Genomic DNA, 15660 nt, shown 5'->3' with positions numbered 1-15660 from the left:
TGAACAATATCATTACCATGACGATCTTTCTTTTCTCTCCTTCTCCCACTGCAGAGCGCAACTGCAAACCGAACGATATTACGCTGCACCTGAAAGCGGGAAGCTATCCGGTCATCAGTCCGGAAAATATCACATTTCCCAAACACTTTCTGGACGCCGAGGAGCGGTAAGTTTCTGTTTCTGCTTTCTTTTTCGGGTGAATTTCGAGAGGATTCGGTAGGAGAGAGTGTGTGGTAATATGACGGACAAAGAAATTGGACGAACTTTTTTCATTAGTTCAGTTACGGCTGCACGTGTGTGTGTGTGCGTGTGCCACATGTCCCAATGGGAAACATTAAACCCTTGAGTGCCGTCTAGTCCTCATTCGTTCGTATTGGTTAGTTTGTGTTCGCATTTTGCGTTGCCGTAAGTCGACATAGATAAAGATATGTTAATTGTCAAATCCTGTTGTTAACTACAAAAATTTCAATTTGAGACATCGACAACAAGATTTGAACCATAATAAGACTCTATTGTACGCTTTAAAAATTCAAAACAAATTAAACCAAATTTAACGCTAGCTAATATGACGAAAAATAACAGGGCAAAATTAAGCGGCAATAATTATACAGGATTCTTCAATAGTACTCATAATTTTGAGACACTTTCCTGACCTCTTCTAATGGAAGATGAACTTTTTATGATGGGAACTGGACTCACCGGCACGCATTTTGGATAGTCGCAATAGGAATTTCCAATGACACTGTCCCAAAAGGGTGCGACAGAATCCAATATAGAATCCACCTCATAAAATACATTTCACGTAAGAACGAGTCAAGAAAGTGTCCCAAAATTATGAGAACCTGTGAAAACTCCTGTTATGTCGTTAGCACAGACATACGGTGTTATTTTCATGATCTGAACAACCGTCTATAGGTATGTACAGCACAATATAATCCAGTTAGATCTAAACAATGTTCAACTTCAGTGAATGTTGCGTCATCTTGAAATATTTGCATTTCTTTAATAATCTAGGCTTTTTAATTACAAAACTGTAACGAAGAGAAGAACCAGTCCTGATTATTGTAACACATTGCCCATTGAATTTTCTACTACCCCAAACAAGCCCTTTTAAGCATTAAAACACAGCTTAAGGCACCCATACAAATTTTCACGTTTCCAGGTGTTTGGAATTATTACCAATTACCCAGCTCCTAAAATTGTAAATTTTTATCAAAACACTTCAACCCCAAAAACCGCTACAAAAACCCCTAAAAAAACGAATCCTTTCCAGTAAAGGGTGAATATCAAACCTTGCCGTGCGCTGCTGTAATTTACGCCATTACACACGATCGCTGATCGAAGCCCGCTGCTGCTGGTGGTAACTGTCGGTTTTGCTGGCTGGTAACAAGCAAACTGACTATCTTGTCGTACAACCGCCGGAAGGGGGGCCCCGGGTCGGGCGCGGTAGCGCCCAAACGCAGTAAAACTCATCAAAAATTACGTGACAAATGTTGCCAAAGCTATCATCAGTCAACCGCAGCTTCTGGCCCCACGCGTGTCAAACTGTACCATCACGACGACCAGCACGTCCCGTGGAGGCGTCGTGGAGGCGCATTTCAGCGAAAAGTTGTACTTTGCCAAAGTCTTTAACGAGGTTGGTGGGGAGGGGGAGGGGGAGTGAGGCTCCAGTTCCTTTCCCCTCCGGACTGCCTCAGTCCAGGCGTCTCCATCAACAGTGAAACAAACTCCCCAAAGTGTGACGGTTTGTGTGGCGGTCCCTGGGAAACGCTGTTGGCCACAACAAAATCACAGGTTTTATAAATGTGTGCCAACGTGCGCGCACGTGTGTGTGTGTGTGTGTGTGTGCGTCTTCCATCTTTGGCAACCGTCTTCATTTGGGGAGGGGGGGGGGGGGGGAACATTATACCATTATACCGGAGCCTACAGAAAAGGGGGAAAAGTTATTTGCCCAAAACTTCCAGCACTCCCACCCTCCCGCCCGCTATGAACGCCCGCCGAAGGGTGAATTGGAATGCACGATAAAAGATGGTGCGTATCCTCCACCATCCGCAAGGTAACGGTGATGGTTCGGTGGGGAAAAAAAGAAAAAAAAGTATAAACATAACTTTTCATCGAAAAGTGGGACGATAAAGTTGCTCCTTTACGGGCAGCAGAGAAGGAGCGGAGGAGAGATTTGAGGGCGGAGGGCTGCAGACGGAACCGAGCAGACAGCCCAGGACACGTAGCGCAGGAAATGAGTAGTCGATGAGGCTTTGAGCCGATGAGGGAACACAGCCAAATATTCATCGCCCTGATGGATCTCCCCCCCTCTCTCGCACCATCCCTCACTTCCGATACAACCCACAGAGGAACTCGGAAAAGTTGGACAAACAATTCGCTGAAACGCTTACCGCTGAAGGCAAGAGCAACAATTTGCTTACTGCTGCCGGCAGCGCCAGGCTGCGATTAGCTGCCTGTCCAGCACCGGGAACGTCGCCATTAGCCGTTCCACTGGGCGTTCGGATTGTCCATTATTTAGTGAGGGTTTCGAGGTGGGCGGAAATTTCCAATGCCCCAGGACAAAGCAAAATAGCGCCGGATTGACGTAAATTTATAGTCTTTCGATTTCAAAGTGGAAGTTCAAGTGTTGCCCCTTCCCTGGATGGACGAAGAAGGACCGAAGACGTCCGTTTGCCGCGTATCGTTAAATGAAGTGAGCTTGTAAGCGGAAGCCGGAATACCACTCTGCCGAAAGCTGTCTCACCTTCAAAGAACTAAACCTTGGCGAAGTAACCGTCACTCCGTCGGCCAACCATTTCGCTCGGAATTGTATCCGCTGCGAGCGTTTTTCATTCGTCATTGTCTCACTGCCCCACACACTGTCGCACTTAATTAGTGCAGTTTTGTACGTTGCTTCATCTTTCGGTTGAAGATTCGTTGGGGTAGGCGCAACTGGCCTACAGAACGGGGCCAGCGTGTGCCAGCAGTTCAAAGCACACGTGTTACATGATATCTCTGATGTGTGTGAGGAGTATGCCGTTTTCTCTTCTGGGGACGGCTTCATGGTCATGGATGAAAAATCAAAAACCACCCGCTCCGGCAGGATTTGGCAAACAAAAACAAAATCCCCGCTTTAGAAGCGGAAGAGTGACGACGGCAGCGTGGGATAACGCTGGCGAGCAAAATAAAACATTGTGGAAAAGCAAATTTCAACTCCCCAAACATGCTGTGCCAGTGCTTTTGATAGAGACCGAAACTCCCGCCCACGGCACAAACGAACGAACGAACGAACGAGTTTCCCCGTGAATCGGATCATGGAAAAATGACAAATTCTATCACATTCCGATACGCCGAAATCATCGGAACACGCGACGACGACGCAGCGAAGACACAAAATCCTATGAATATCAAAAAACGAATCCCCCAGAAGTGGTCCCCGCGGCAGGCGTACCGGCGCGTTTGATACTGGGATTTGGGACCGTGGGAAGGATGTGGCTCACAGCGTCGCACACGTCGCTTTCCTTCCCAAATCTTTATGTGATTTGGTACGATTTGTTTGACTCCGCGCACTTGGCAGACGATGGCAGATGGGGCGCCGAATCTACCTTTTCGGTGAGAGTGCTAGTACACCTACCTATCGCCCTACCAACGGCAATGGGACGAGTGCCCACCGACCCCCCCCCCCCCCCCACACTACCACGTGATGCAACATTCTGGTGAAAGACTTGTAGCTTTGGAATCGAAAAGCAACTCTTCTCCCCTTGCCAAAGTCCACCAAGTGCCGCCGTATGAGACGATGGAGACGCCAGTAGTTTCGCCACTGCCTCTTTTTTTCTGGGATTTTTTTTTCTCTCCCTAGCTCGCCCAACGCTTGGCAAAACAAAAGTGCCAAAAACAACCCGAAAAAACCGAACCAAAAAAAAAAAACAAAAACCCTCATCATAACCCATGGAAATCGTGGCGTTCCCGTCTATCTATGCACGCTAACAGCAGTACGTGGGACGTGGGACGGAAGAAAACTCCAACCACCGTTCGTTACTATTTCTGCCGCTGCCAGGCCAATCCCCTCGCACGGCTAATGCTATTTTGTGCTAGATTATTATATTTTCTTTTGCCATTTTCCTTCTCCTACGTGTGGGTTTGTGTGTGTGTGTGGGGATGATGACGACGACTGATGCACTGCCGGTTTGGCGTCCGGAATTCATCGCCAACGACCGCGCGCGCCCGGTACAGGTACTTGGCCTGGTGGTCGGTCGGTAGTGGAGCCGTGGACACGGGGAAGCATATTTGCATAGCGATCGGGCCAGTCCTCGGAGCACACACAACGGGCGAAAGTAGCTGTCCCCTGGCTTAACTCTGGAGCGAGCATTGGAAAAGACGAATGGCGTTGAAATTTGATTTACAGCCCGAACGCCCCAGAACACGCCAAACTCTCTTCTACTCATACACGGGGCATACACATACACACACATAGACACATGGACAGGCCAGTGTGCCAGCGTGTTCTCATGGCAGTGGGCGAAATAGTCTCCTCCTTTGCGGGAATGGGGATGGGTTTGTGTTTGGATGTATCGCAAGGGTCCACTGGTCCGTCATGTGAACTCAAGGCTAACCGCACACACACACACATATTCAAACAAGGGAAATAGAAATGGGAGCTTTGGCTTCTTTTTTCTATTGGCACAAGGGCATTCGGGACGGCGGAGAGTGTTTGTTGGAGGGCTCAAAGTCAGCAGAAACGGGAACGCTAGTTTCTCCGAACAGTGCTCAACGAAAAGCTGCTGCCAAAAAAGAAAACGCTGCTTTCAGCTCGTATTTAAATTACTTCCCAGTTGTGTGCGGTTTTGTGAGGGTGACCTGTGGGGTTCAACAAAACAGTAAGGGCGAGTGTAGCCATTTTCGAACAAATTCCTTCGCACACTATAACGCTTCCATCGACTAACAAGCCAATTTACGTGCACTACTTTACAACCGTTTGCCCAAGCAAACCTTATTCCTTGCATTACAGGTCAGTCAGTGTGTGCTGAATAAAAATGGCTCAAGTCATTCCCCTCCAAATCGGATGTAATAGGCACTTGAATGTGAAGACAGTGACAGAAATTGTGCATCTTTACTTTTGAGTAAAGTTTAATACCACCTGCTGGCCTCAAATTCAACCTCCATCTAAGCTTCATACTGTTGATGCTAAATCATTTTGATTGCAGTGAACAATACAAAAAGTTTTGTTCTTCTACTTATTTGGTGCAACAAATGTATTCCTTGTAGTTCTGCCATTTGAATATAGACAGAGGGGGCTTCAACCCATGTGACGGGGGCATACTGTTAGGTTGTACGACTTAACTATGGTGCCATCAAACTAGTGCCCAATAATATATTTTGTTTCAAAAAATCCTTATCAATTACAAAAAAAACCTATGCGCGCATACATTGGCTGGTATCATTGTATCCGTCCGTAGCGGGAAAGGCACGGCGCTCACATCGGAATCCTAGGGATGGCAACACATCTGATGTGGCGGGTCCTACAACGCCGCGGGAAACAACTATAGCAAGCATCTAGTACGTTAGAAAAATGAGTGAAAATGAGTGTCGGGATTAGTGATGTGCTGTATGGAGCGCACCCACGACTCCGATCCGACTCCGACTATTGTTAATCCGATTCCGACTCCGGCAAAATGAAACCACTAAATCCACCCGGAGACGGAGTCGTTCGGAGTCGTCCGGAGTCGACCGGAGTCGTCCGGAGTCGTCCGGAGTCGTCCGGAGTCGTCCGGAGTCGACCGGAGTCGACCGGAGTTGTCCGGAGTCGACGACTCCGAACGACTCCGAACGACTCTGGACGACTCCTGACGACTCCGAACGACTTCGAACGACTCCGGACGACTCCGAACGACTCCGAACGACTCCGAACGACTCCGGACGACTCAGACTCCGGGCGACTCCGGACGACTCCGACGACTCCGAACGACTCCGAACGACTCCGAACGACTCCGAACGACTCCGAACGACTCCGAATGACTCCAGACGACTCCGACTCCGGGCGACTCCGGACGACTCCGAACGACTCCGTACGGCTCCGGACGATTCCGAATGACTCCGGATGACTCCGACTCCGGGCGACTCCGGGCGACTCCGGGCGACTCCGTACGGCTCCGGACGATTCCGAATGACTCCGGATATTGAAGCGCGGACCTACCTTCCGGAGTCGATTCCGAATTTATCGGAGTCGGATCGGAGTCGACTCCGGATTTTTGCCAACTTTACCCATCACTAGTCGGGATGTACGCTGCCGAAACGAAGGGATCAATTGATACGACACCATTGGCCATTGGGTTTTATTTTGATACCGTCACCAAGCTTATCTCGTCATCAACCTAAAACATTAAACACCATTTCAACTACTGAAGAATGCTCTCTCTCTGTAATTAAAGATGACGCAAAAAGGTTAAAAATTAAAATTGGTTTTTTGTTGTAGCTAGTTAAAAATTAGTTCAGTTTTACAATTTAAATCCTTTTTAAAACGTACATTTAGTTCCGACTTAAAGGGCCGTTGTACTCATGAAAACCAAATACGACCATCTCGTTAAATCTAAAGTTTGAATATGAAAGCCAACGAATAGCAAAATTTGCTAAAAAAAACAGGACTCGCTTATATAGATTTCTGCCACTGTAGAGACAGACTTTTCTAGAGTGGGAACGGATATTTCACACACACAGAAACAAGCCCAAAATAACATACACCCATCAAAAACATCAAAAATAACCCCTGTCGAATAATCACGATTTTTTCCAATTTTGCAATCTCTTCCCGCTTCACCGGTTTTATCTCCACCGGCGGCACAGGTTCGAAATCCACAGCCTACAGTTCAAGTCGGACAGCACGACGAGGCGGCTAAGCATTGAGGGACCCCATCCGGGCAACTGGTTCGCCGTGGCATTCATCAGCTGGACCGACCCGAACAACGAGCGGATAGAGCAGCAAGGTAAGTGTCGCTGTTGTGACGGAGTTGGCAAAGAGTTCCGGGAAAACTGTGTGTCCGCCCCCAAAACTAGGACAGGCACGAGCGAGCGAGCGCGTACAATCAGACGGGCCAACGGGTCGCATCATCCGTCAAAAAGCGACAGCACACCTTTTGGTGTGCCTTTAAAGAGGGGCGTACTTGAACATGACACACCGGACACGGGACCGGCCGGTAATAGTGTAATTAAATCACCACGCCACTGGTGGACAATTTCGTCCAAATAGAGAGCGAGGGAGGGAGTGTGTGAAGGAGAGAGAGGAAGGAAAAGAAACTCAATTCACACGCCCATGCAAATCCAAGCCCAGGCCCGGCGATATAGTATGCTCCAATATGCAGATTGAGAACATTGTCCACTGAACACGGGGCAGGCCGTCGAGCGAAACGGACCAACCTCAAATGGTCCGCTCTGTGTGCTCTGTGCGAGCGGGAAAAAGAAACGCCAAAAGAACGACCACAAACCGACCACCGCCGTTTGATTGACTGTCATTATTAGTAATTAGGTCGAGATATTGAGACACATCCCTAAAATAGTGTGCCCGAACGGTCCGGAACGGTCCCTCAATCAAATTAACAAATGGCGTTCCATTCCCGAAGCGCTTGCTGGGGTGCTCTCTTGCGTGCCGTTGGAAAATTGAAACCATTCAACAATGTCCAAATCGGTCGGTACGGATACGTCGAAGCGGAATTTAGCGCGTGCCCGATTCGACGTGTGTTTGACGCCGCACAATCGCGGAGCAGTGCTGCCGTGGACGTGCAACCGGTGATTATTGCATTCCAGCGTGTGTGAAAATTCAGGTTGGGGATCTTTTTTTATGTTTTCCAGCTCCTACCAGCAGACAGATCCTCTGCGGGACAATGTCACTGCGGCAGGATGGTAGAATTAAAGCTGAACCGAAATCTTGATTTCCCTCAGTCCTCGAAAGGGGGGAAAGGTGGGTAGGTTACGGGACGTGGGAGACACACACTCGGTAGTCAACCCATTCGTATGTTTTACACACCCCTAATAGGTGGGTCATTAATTTTAGGGCCACGGGAAAAGCCGGATTCCAGCCGCGACATTAAAATAGTATAATTAGAACATTAGCATATCTATAGAGGGCGAAAAAGACAGAGATATAAAGAGAGAGAGAGAGAGAGAGAGAGAGAGAGAAGGATTTTCTTTGGGAACAAATCAGTGGTGTAGAGTATACTTTTCAGTTCGCGGGCCGCATTCCTTTGCAAGTAAGGTTGTTGGGGACCATTTTGGCGTTACCTTTAGCGTACGGGTGAACATTTAAATCTCGTTTTAATACAAAAGTACAAACTGAATAATGTGAAATATGTACAGGTATTCCCCAATATACGCTATTAATGCGGACCGGAGGGAAGAGCGTATCTAGAATATTAGCATAAGTCGATTTTCGAGGGTTTCCGGCAAATTACAGTCTGTAACGCGGTTTGTACGTTTCCGAGGAATTCGCGTAACTCGAATATCCGCGTAAGTCGAATTTCGCGATTTTCGGCCAAAATACAATTGATTACTCGGTTTGTTTTTATTAAATTTAGTACTTTTAGTACTGAGTCGGTATCATGGTACAGTCGTCAACTCGTACGACTTAACAACATGCCCGTCATGGGTTCAAGCCCCAAATAGACCGTGCCGCCATACGTAGAACTGACTATCCTGCTATGGGGGGGTAATCCAAAAGTCATTGAAAGCCAACCCCATAAGTGGTGTGGTACAGAGGCGGGCAGGTCTTGACCGACAACGGTTATTATTGAGCCAAAAAGAAGAAGACTTTTACATACTCTAATCATTTATTTTATACGATTCGTGCAGAACATTCTTATATTTTTGGCTTTTTCAGTGGATTAAATTTATCAGCAAAAATGCTATTTATACTGCTTAGGACAATTCTTGAAGCGATGTGCACTGATTTGACATTTGATCTGTTAAATTAAGAAAACCACGAATCCGCGTAAGTCGTGAACTGCGTAACTCGGGAACAGACTATATAACTAATTTTTGTATAATTTTGCTGGAAATGGTCGGTTTTAGTCACTACATCTAAGGGACTTGGTCTAAGTACAATTTGCTCAAGGAGCTGTCAAATTTAAAAAATCGCTTATATCGAAATTGCTTTCTATTATTGAAGCTCGATTGAAGCTTGTAAAAATAAGTAAAAATAAAATTTAAAATGGTCATATACGAAAAGAATAATATGTTTGTTTTAATCCTTGCCAAGTAATAAGCATGCCCCGCACTATAAGCCTCTCGAGGGTCAAAAGACCGTTGCTTGACGACCCCTCCTCCCCCCCCCCCCTCCCCCGCTCCCCTGGAGTAGAAGAGAAAGGGATATTCTAATTTGTTTCGTAATAACTACCATCCTATTCCTAGCCAGTACTATATACATACATAGAAACCTATACATAGAAACATCGAGCGAGTAAGATAAGACAAGGTAAACTTGTTGTGTGTCACTAATTTTGACACGTATAAGTAAGAGATTTGATACTAATCCGTTATTGTGAAAATGGCAGCACGTCTAACGATTACACCACCGAGACGTACAACGGCTGAGCATTATCATCAGCAATATATGTCGGAGCAATGTGCTTCGATAATTTGCATAAAGCTTGTGAATTTATATTTAAATTCAAATTGAACAGAACGTCCTAAGAGTAACATTTTTACAAAAAAGGAAACACGGCTTTTCCAAAAAACAAAAACCCGTATTCCAATCAATCGCCGACACAAAGGCGTATTAATTAAGTGCCACAAAACACAGAGCAACGTACTGACGGGGCGAAATTGAATTTTGCGATGCGAAACGGAAAACTGGCGGAAAAACGCACAGAAGTTCCACTCTTGCTGGGTGTTTTCTCTTCCGCTGCGGCTCGTGATACGCGTTAAGTGCAAAATTAACTCTTAAAACCCGGCGCAGAAACGGAATAGTAGACACAAACACACACACACAAAACCCTCCCACCTGGTAATGGCTAAATTATCCTCCGCCTCGTTGCGCCCATTTCCACCTCACAAGCTCTTCGATTCCATTTCCCCCATTTAAGATAAACGTTTTTGCACCGGTTCGAGGATTTGAAAGCGATGGTATAACGAACCGAAATGGCAACGACTCTACCACTTGCCAGCTCAAACCTCACCTGTCCCAGAGTAAGTTGAGTGGTTCCCGTGGTTCGACACTCGACTTTGCACATCACCTTCCCTCTATCTCTCTCTCTGTCGGGCGGGGAACCGTGGAAAACAAACTTTTCCACTGAAGTGATAAGAAATTTTAATACTAAGTAAAAAAGGACGTGTCCCATCCGTGCGTCTCCTCGCGCCATCGCGGTTTGCACGAGCCGGGGTTTGTTGAAAGGTTGAAAATTGAACTGTAGCGACAATCGTGCACTATTGGCACCAGTATGGGGCAGTAGCAGTCGGTAGCGGTAGTTTGCGAATGTGTTGAAAAGAAAGCGAATGAAGAAGAAAGCGGAAATCTGACTTTCTTTCGTTCGTAGAAGTAGTTAAAGTTTTTAATGACATTCGGAACGGTGGGAAGCAGTGTTCGTTCTGGTGGATACTTAACTTCAATTCCCTCTGCGGCTCTGTCTGATGCGCTGTGTTTCCGTTTTAGCCCAACGAAGAGTGTTAAATAGCATTCCAGATATTTTAAAAATGTTCACTTACCCACTTCTTCTTCTTACTCTTCTTTGCCTTTCGCCTTCTTTCAACCAACCAGGTCTGGCGGCATCCTGCGAAACACTGCTCATGTCCGAGATGGCGGTCGTGAGCGCCCGGCCCCAGCTGCTGAACGTGGACGTCCGGTACGAGGGTACGCTGGCGGCCGATCAGCCGGAACCGCGGTCGTTCAAGTTCTTCGTGCCGCACAACGTGTCGATCGTCACCTGGCGGCTGTCCATCGCGCAGCCCTGCTTCAACTGTACGGACGTGAGCTTCCACGTGCAGGCGAGCGCCCTGCCCACGGCGCGCAACTATCTGCAGAACGCGCTCATCTGCCCGAACCAGACGGGGGACGTCAGCATCGATTTCTATCCGCACGAGGGCGCCTGGCACTACGTGGATATGGACTTTGCGCGTGAAACGTTGCCCACCGCCATCGGTGCGATCGTGGCCCCTGGCTACCGGACACCGAACGAGACGACCGAGCCGGAGGAAAGGAAGCAGCAACCGGCGGCACCCACCACCGCCGGTGCACCCGAGGCGCAAATGGTCGCGTACACGGTCGAGCTTATCTATCACGATACGTACGATGCAGGGGTAGGATCGACTGCTGCTGCTGCTGCTGCTACTCCAACGACTCCGTCCACCGAAGATCCAACGCCTGCCGACGCGAGTGGCGACGCAGCGGAGGACAGTGCGGAGGGTCCCGCGGCCGACACCAAATCGCTGCCGAACCGAAGCTTCGATCGCTACCCGGTGCTGCGCCAAACGTACCGCGAGTTCTTCATGTTCGACTACGACCTGCTGCCGGACGTGAACGGGACGGTGCCGGTGACGCTTAACCTGACCGCCGGCGTGCCGGCACTGATGAAGTTCGACGTGAACGATGTGTACGACATTGGCGGGACGCTTAGCTTTGCCGTTGCGATGCGGCAGGATCTCAAGGGCAGCCTGATCGACGCGCGCCACGAATCGACCAACGAGCATGCGAGCGTGGTGGCGGAGAAGCTGGTCGACGTGCAGGAAGAGTTTGTGCCGGAGGTGGATCTGATGACGACAACGACGACGACGACGACCACCACGACCACCACCACCACAACGTCCAGTACTACCACGAGCACCACGCCATCGAGCGCTGGTGAGGCGGGCAAGGGCAAGACAGCGCCTGCCGGCAAAGCAAATCAAACGGTGATCGTGTGCCTGCGCCTGGAGGAACCGGGCATACCGACCTGGCCGGACAAGTGTGTGTACGGCCGGCACATCTACCCGGCCGCCATCGTCATCAACAACACGGACGCGGACACGAACACGGGCCTGGTGCACGTGCCGTTTCCCGAGCCGGGCAGCTGGTACGTCACGCTCGGCCTGTTCTGCCACGGCACGGAGGCGACCGCCCGCTCCACCATCATCGACAGCGTGAAAGACTTCGTGCGCTCCTACCGAGCGACACTGGCGGCGATGCGCGCCCCATGCTCGTGCGCCGATCGGCTCAGCTACTATCGCGGCTGTCTCGCGGACGACGGCTGCCTGCAGGCGCTCAACGAAACGGAAACGCTCAAGATCAAGGAGTGCATCATGGACGCCAAGTGTACCGGCGGCCGGTCGGACGAGATGGCGCGCAAGTTCGAGCAGCACCACAAGTACGCAACGGAGCAGAGCGTGCAGGGTGGCGTCGCGGACAGCACCTGCAACTCGAGCGTCGTCTTCACCATCTCGTCCAGCCCGTGCGTGGCGGGGCGCTGCGGGCGGTTCGGCCGCTGCTACCACTACATGTCGGGCGGGTTCGTGTTTTCCACCTGCCTCTGTCTGCGCAACTATCGCGGCTGGGACTGTACGGAGGATTCGCAGGTACCGTCCAGTGCCTCGATCCTGCTCGCCTCGCTCATGCTGACGCTGTCCAATCTGCTGTTTCTGCCGAGCATCTTTTACGCGGTCAAGCGCGGCTACCACAGCGAAGCGATCATCTACTTCTTCGCGATGTTCTTCTCCGCGTTCTATCACGCGTGCGATTCGGGCGAGGAAGAGTTTAGCTTCTGTCTGGTGAAGATCGGCGTGCTGCAGTTTTGCGACTTCTACTGCGGGCTGCTCGCGATCTGGGTGACGCTGATCGCGATGTCCAACATCCGGCACCAGCTGGTGTCGCTGCTGCACATGCTCGGCGCGATCCTGCTCGCGTTCGGCACCGAGCTGAACAAGCAGTCGCTGTGGGTGTTTCTGGCGCCCGCCCTCACCGGCATCTGTCTCATCTCGGTCAGCTGGGGGCTGCGGTGCCGCAAGACGAAGCGCTGCTTCCCGGCCCGCAGCTACCTGGCCCTCTACCTGCCGATCGGCAGCGTGCTGGTGATGGTGGGCCTGGTCTGCTTCGCCTTTCTGCAGACCAAGCAGAACTATCACATCGTCCACTCGATCTGGCACATGGTGATGGCGCTCAGCATTCTCTGCCTGCTGCCGGACCGCAAAACGTTCCACCCGAAGTGCTAGCATACGGTGCGCATCTACCTGCTCAACTCGGGCTCACCCTCCACCTCCACCCAGTCGTCGTCCGGCTCGATGTCGACGTCCTCGACGACGTCCTCCTGCTCGACCGTGGCGGCGGTGGCCGCCAACACCACTACCAGCTCCGTCGCCACCACCGCCACCTCCACCACGGCTGTGATATCCCAGGCGTCTCCGGTGGCAGCGCCCTGCACGGTGGCCACGATCACGGACGGGCAGGGTGCGATCGTACACCGCGAACGGGCGGCACCGGGACACGAAGGGCCACTGGAAGCTCTAGCGCCATAAACGGCCCGCTCGCTCAACCTTCTGCACCTTTCCCCCACGGTCACACGCCCTGCACAGGCCAGTAGTAGTAGTTAGAGAGTAACACCGAGCACCACCACAACCCGATCGATGTTGATGTCCTGCACCCCCCCCCCCCTCCTTCTCAAATTGTGGCCGCAGATACTAGTTAGATGGATTAGCTCAATGAACAGCGTGGGGGGGGGGGGGGGAACGAAACGACTCAGGACTTCCTGGTCCAGAACGCCCCTCCTTCCCGGTGTCTTCTCGATATGATGTGTGTGTGTGTGTGTGATTTGTTATCTCGTGTCTCTGTCTGCATAGGTCTATGGATGTACGTGTAGGTGTATGTGTGTATGTATGTGTGTATGTGTGCGTATCTGTGCTTGAAAGACTAAAGGGCACTTCCGGCGTAGGGCCCTGCGGTGGATGTGTTTTAGAGCTCGTCCGTGTCGTCCATATTCCGGCATATGGTTGGCGCGATGGTTGCGGCACTTTCGTCCCATTTCCTCAATCGAATGCTGTAGAACGGAGGAGAGAAACTATTGGTAGAGATCGATTACACTAGGAGAAAAAGGAGGACATGTTCTAATACTCACACTGCACACACATAAGAAACGCCATATAGATATATATTTGAGGGTGCCAGATTTACACCGTTCGATCGACCATTGTTTGATAAATTCATACGTGCCTTGCTGTTGTAGTGGAAGCGGAACCCGAGCAAAAAGAGAACAAAAAAAGCAACAACCCTCCCCGACCAGACAGTTGCAGTTGCGTCAAGTTCGAAACTCACCCCGGAAACAGTGAGCATTCACAACGGATGGGGGGACACAGCGGGGATGAACAGGGCTGCTGGCGGGATATAGTGCGAAGGGACGAGGGTTTTGTGAAGCTTTTACTCCTTCAACTTTCTCGTGTCGTGTTGTTGTTGTTGTTGTTGTGCACAGCCCAATCTGCGCGGGTGTTTTTGTATTTCCTCTTTGCGTTGCAACCTAACGATACGATGCACAACCGTTTTTTCACTCCCCTACACACTCACACACACACACACACACACACTCCAAAACACAGTCACCAAATATCCGGTTTTTTGCACCACTCACTGTTAGGGAACGAACGCGAAGAGGCAGAAACTAAACCTACAAACAAGAGAGATAAGAATTATTGTAAAAAAACATTGCAAAAACCAAACGAAGAAGCGGATTAATTAATGTAACTTTACTCCGTAGTAGTGCGCCGGTAGAGAGAGGAACTAGAGAAAGAGAGTAAGATTATAATTACTATTTACCACAACAGCCATCCCCTGGCGAACGTAAGAACGAAAAAAGTGAAACCAACTCTTAAACATTTTACACGTCCAAAAGCAAATGAAATAGATGTTTGATACCAAAAAAATAAAAAATAAAAAATAAAAACAAAAGCTCAAATAACCCTAAACCAGAGCAAAGTAGTTAGAGTACGCGCGCAACTGCAAGCAACTTCTTATCACAGCAACAACAAACACAACAACTCTTTTTGTCGCACGGTATCGTACACTTATATGTTTGTTTGTTTTTGTATACGTAATAGAGGCAAACTGGCTAAGGCAATGCACATCACTTCAATGTATGGCACCGCAAACGGTTGTAAGAAAGCCCTTTGCGCAAGAGAGAACAGGATAGGCACGCGGAACGCGCATAACTAGCATGTACAACATGCCAATAGGAACACATTTAAGATCAGCATTAGGCAGTGCTGTGGAAGTACACACCGGTTCTCATTTACTGCAAGAAAAAAAAAGACAGACTTTGATGGCATATTTTTCTACCACTGTAATACGACTACTACCACAAGCGTAATCGAACATTGTTACCAAGCGCGCGGACAGGTGGGATTATGAATCCGCACCGGTTTTCTTGTATAAACGAACTATTATTTTCTTTTATCTTAATAAAAAAAGTACGAACTTTCGTCCGAGAGCAAAATGAAAAGCAATGGTAAAGACTGCAACCCTCCAACAAACGTGTGTGTGTGTGTGTTTGTGTGTTTAACGCTACTCGGCAGTATATAGGGTTTTCCAATAGGGTTCTCATAGTTGTGGGACTCTTCCTTGACTCTTTCCTATAGGAAGTGAACTACATATGATGGAAATTGGCCTCTACGGCACCCTTTTTGGACAGGCTGCTTGGAGATTCCGATTGGATTCGTCCAGCAAGGGTGCTACAGAGTCTA

The 15660-nt window shown here is 49.4% G+C and overlaps 1 protein-coding gene across 8 annotated transcripts in view; it reads left to right on the top strand.

Annotated features, from left to right (window-relative positions):
* Positions 1–15419, top strand: part of LOC120953725 (uncharacterized) — a 79212-nt gene extending 63793 nt beyond the window's left edge. For all 8 annotated transcript variants that reach the window (XM_040373930.2, XM_040373931.2, XM_040373927.2 and 5 more), the window contains 3 exons: positions 55–166; positions 6823–6962; positions 10724–15419. In XM_040373930.2, the coding sequence (XP_040229864.2) occupies positions 55–166; positions 6823–6962; positions 10724–13146 (2675 nt within the window). In that variant the 3' untranslated portion in view covers positions 13147–15419. The remainder of the gene's footprint in view (positions 1–54; positions 167–6822; positions 6963–10723) is intronic.
* Positions 15420–15660: the final 241 nt, after the last annotated feature.

This window comes from Anopheles coluzzii, chromosome 2, assembly GCF_943734685.1.
Source record: "Anopheles coluzzii chromosome 2, AcolN3, whole genome shotgun sequence".
NCBI classification, from domain to species: domain Eukaryota; kingdom Metazoa; phylum Arthropoda; class Insecta; order Diptera; family Culicidae; genus Anopheles; species Anopheles coluzzii.
The sequence above is the reverse complement of the archived record's forward strand: the minus strand, read 5'-3'. Positions and strand labels throughout refer to the sequence as shown.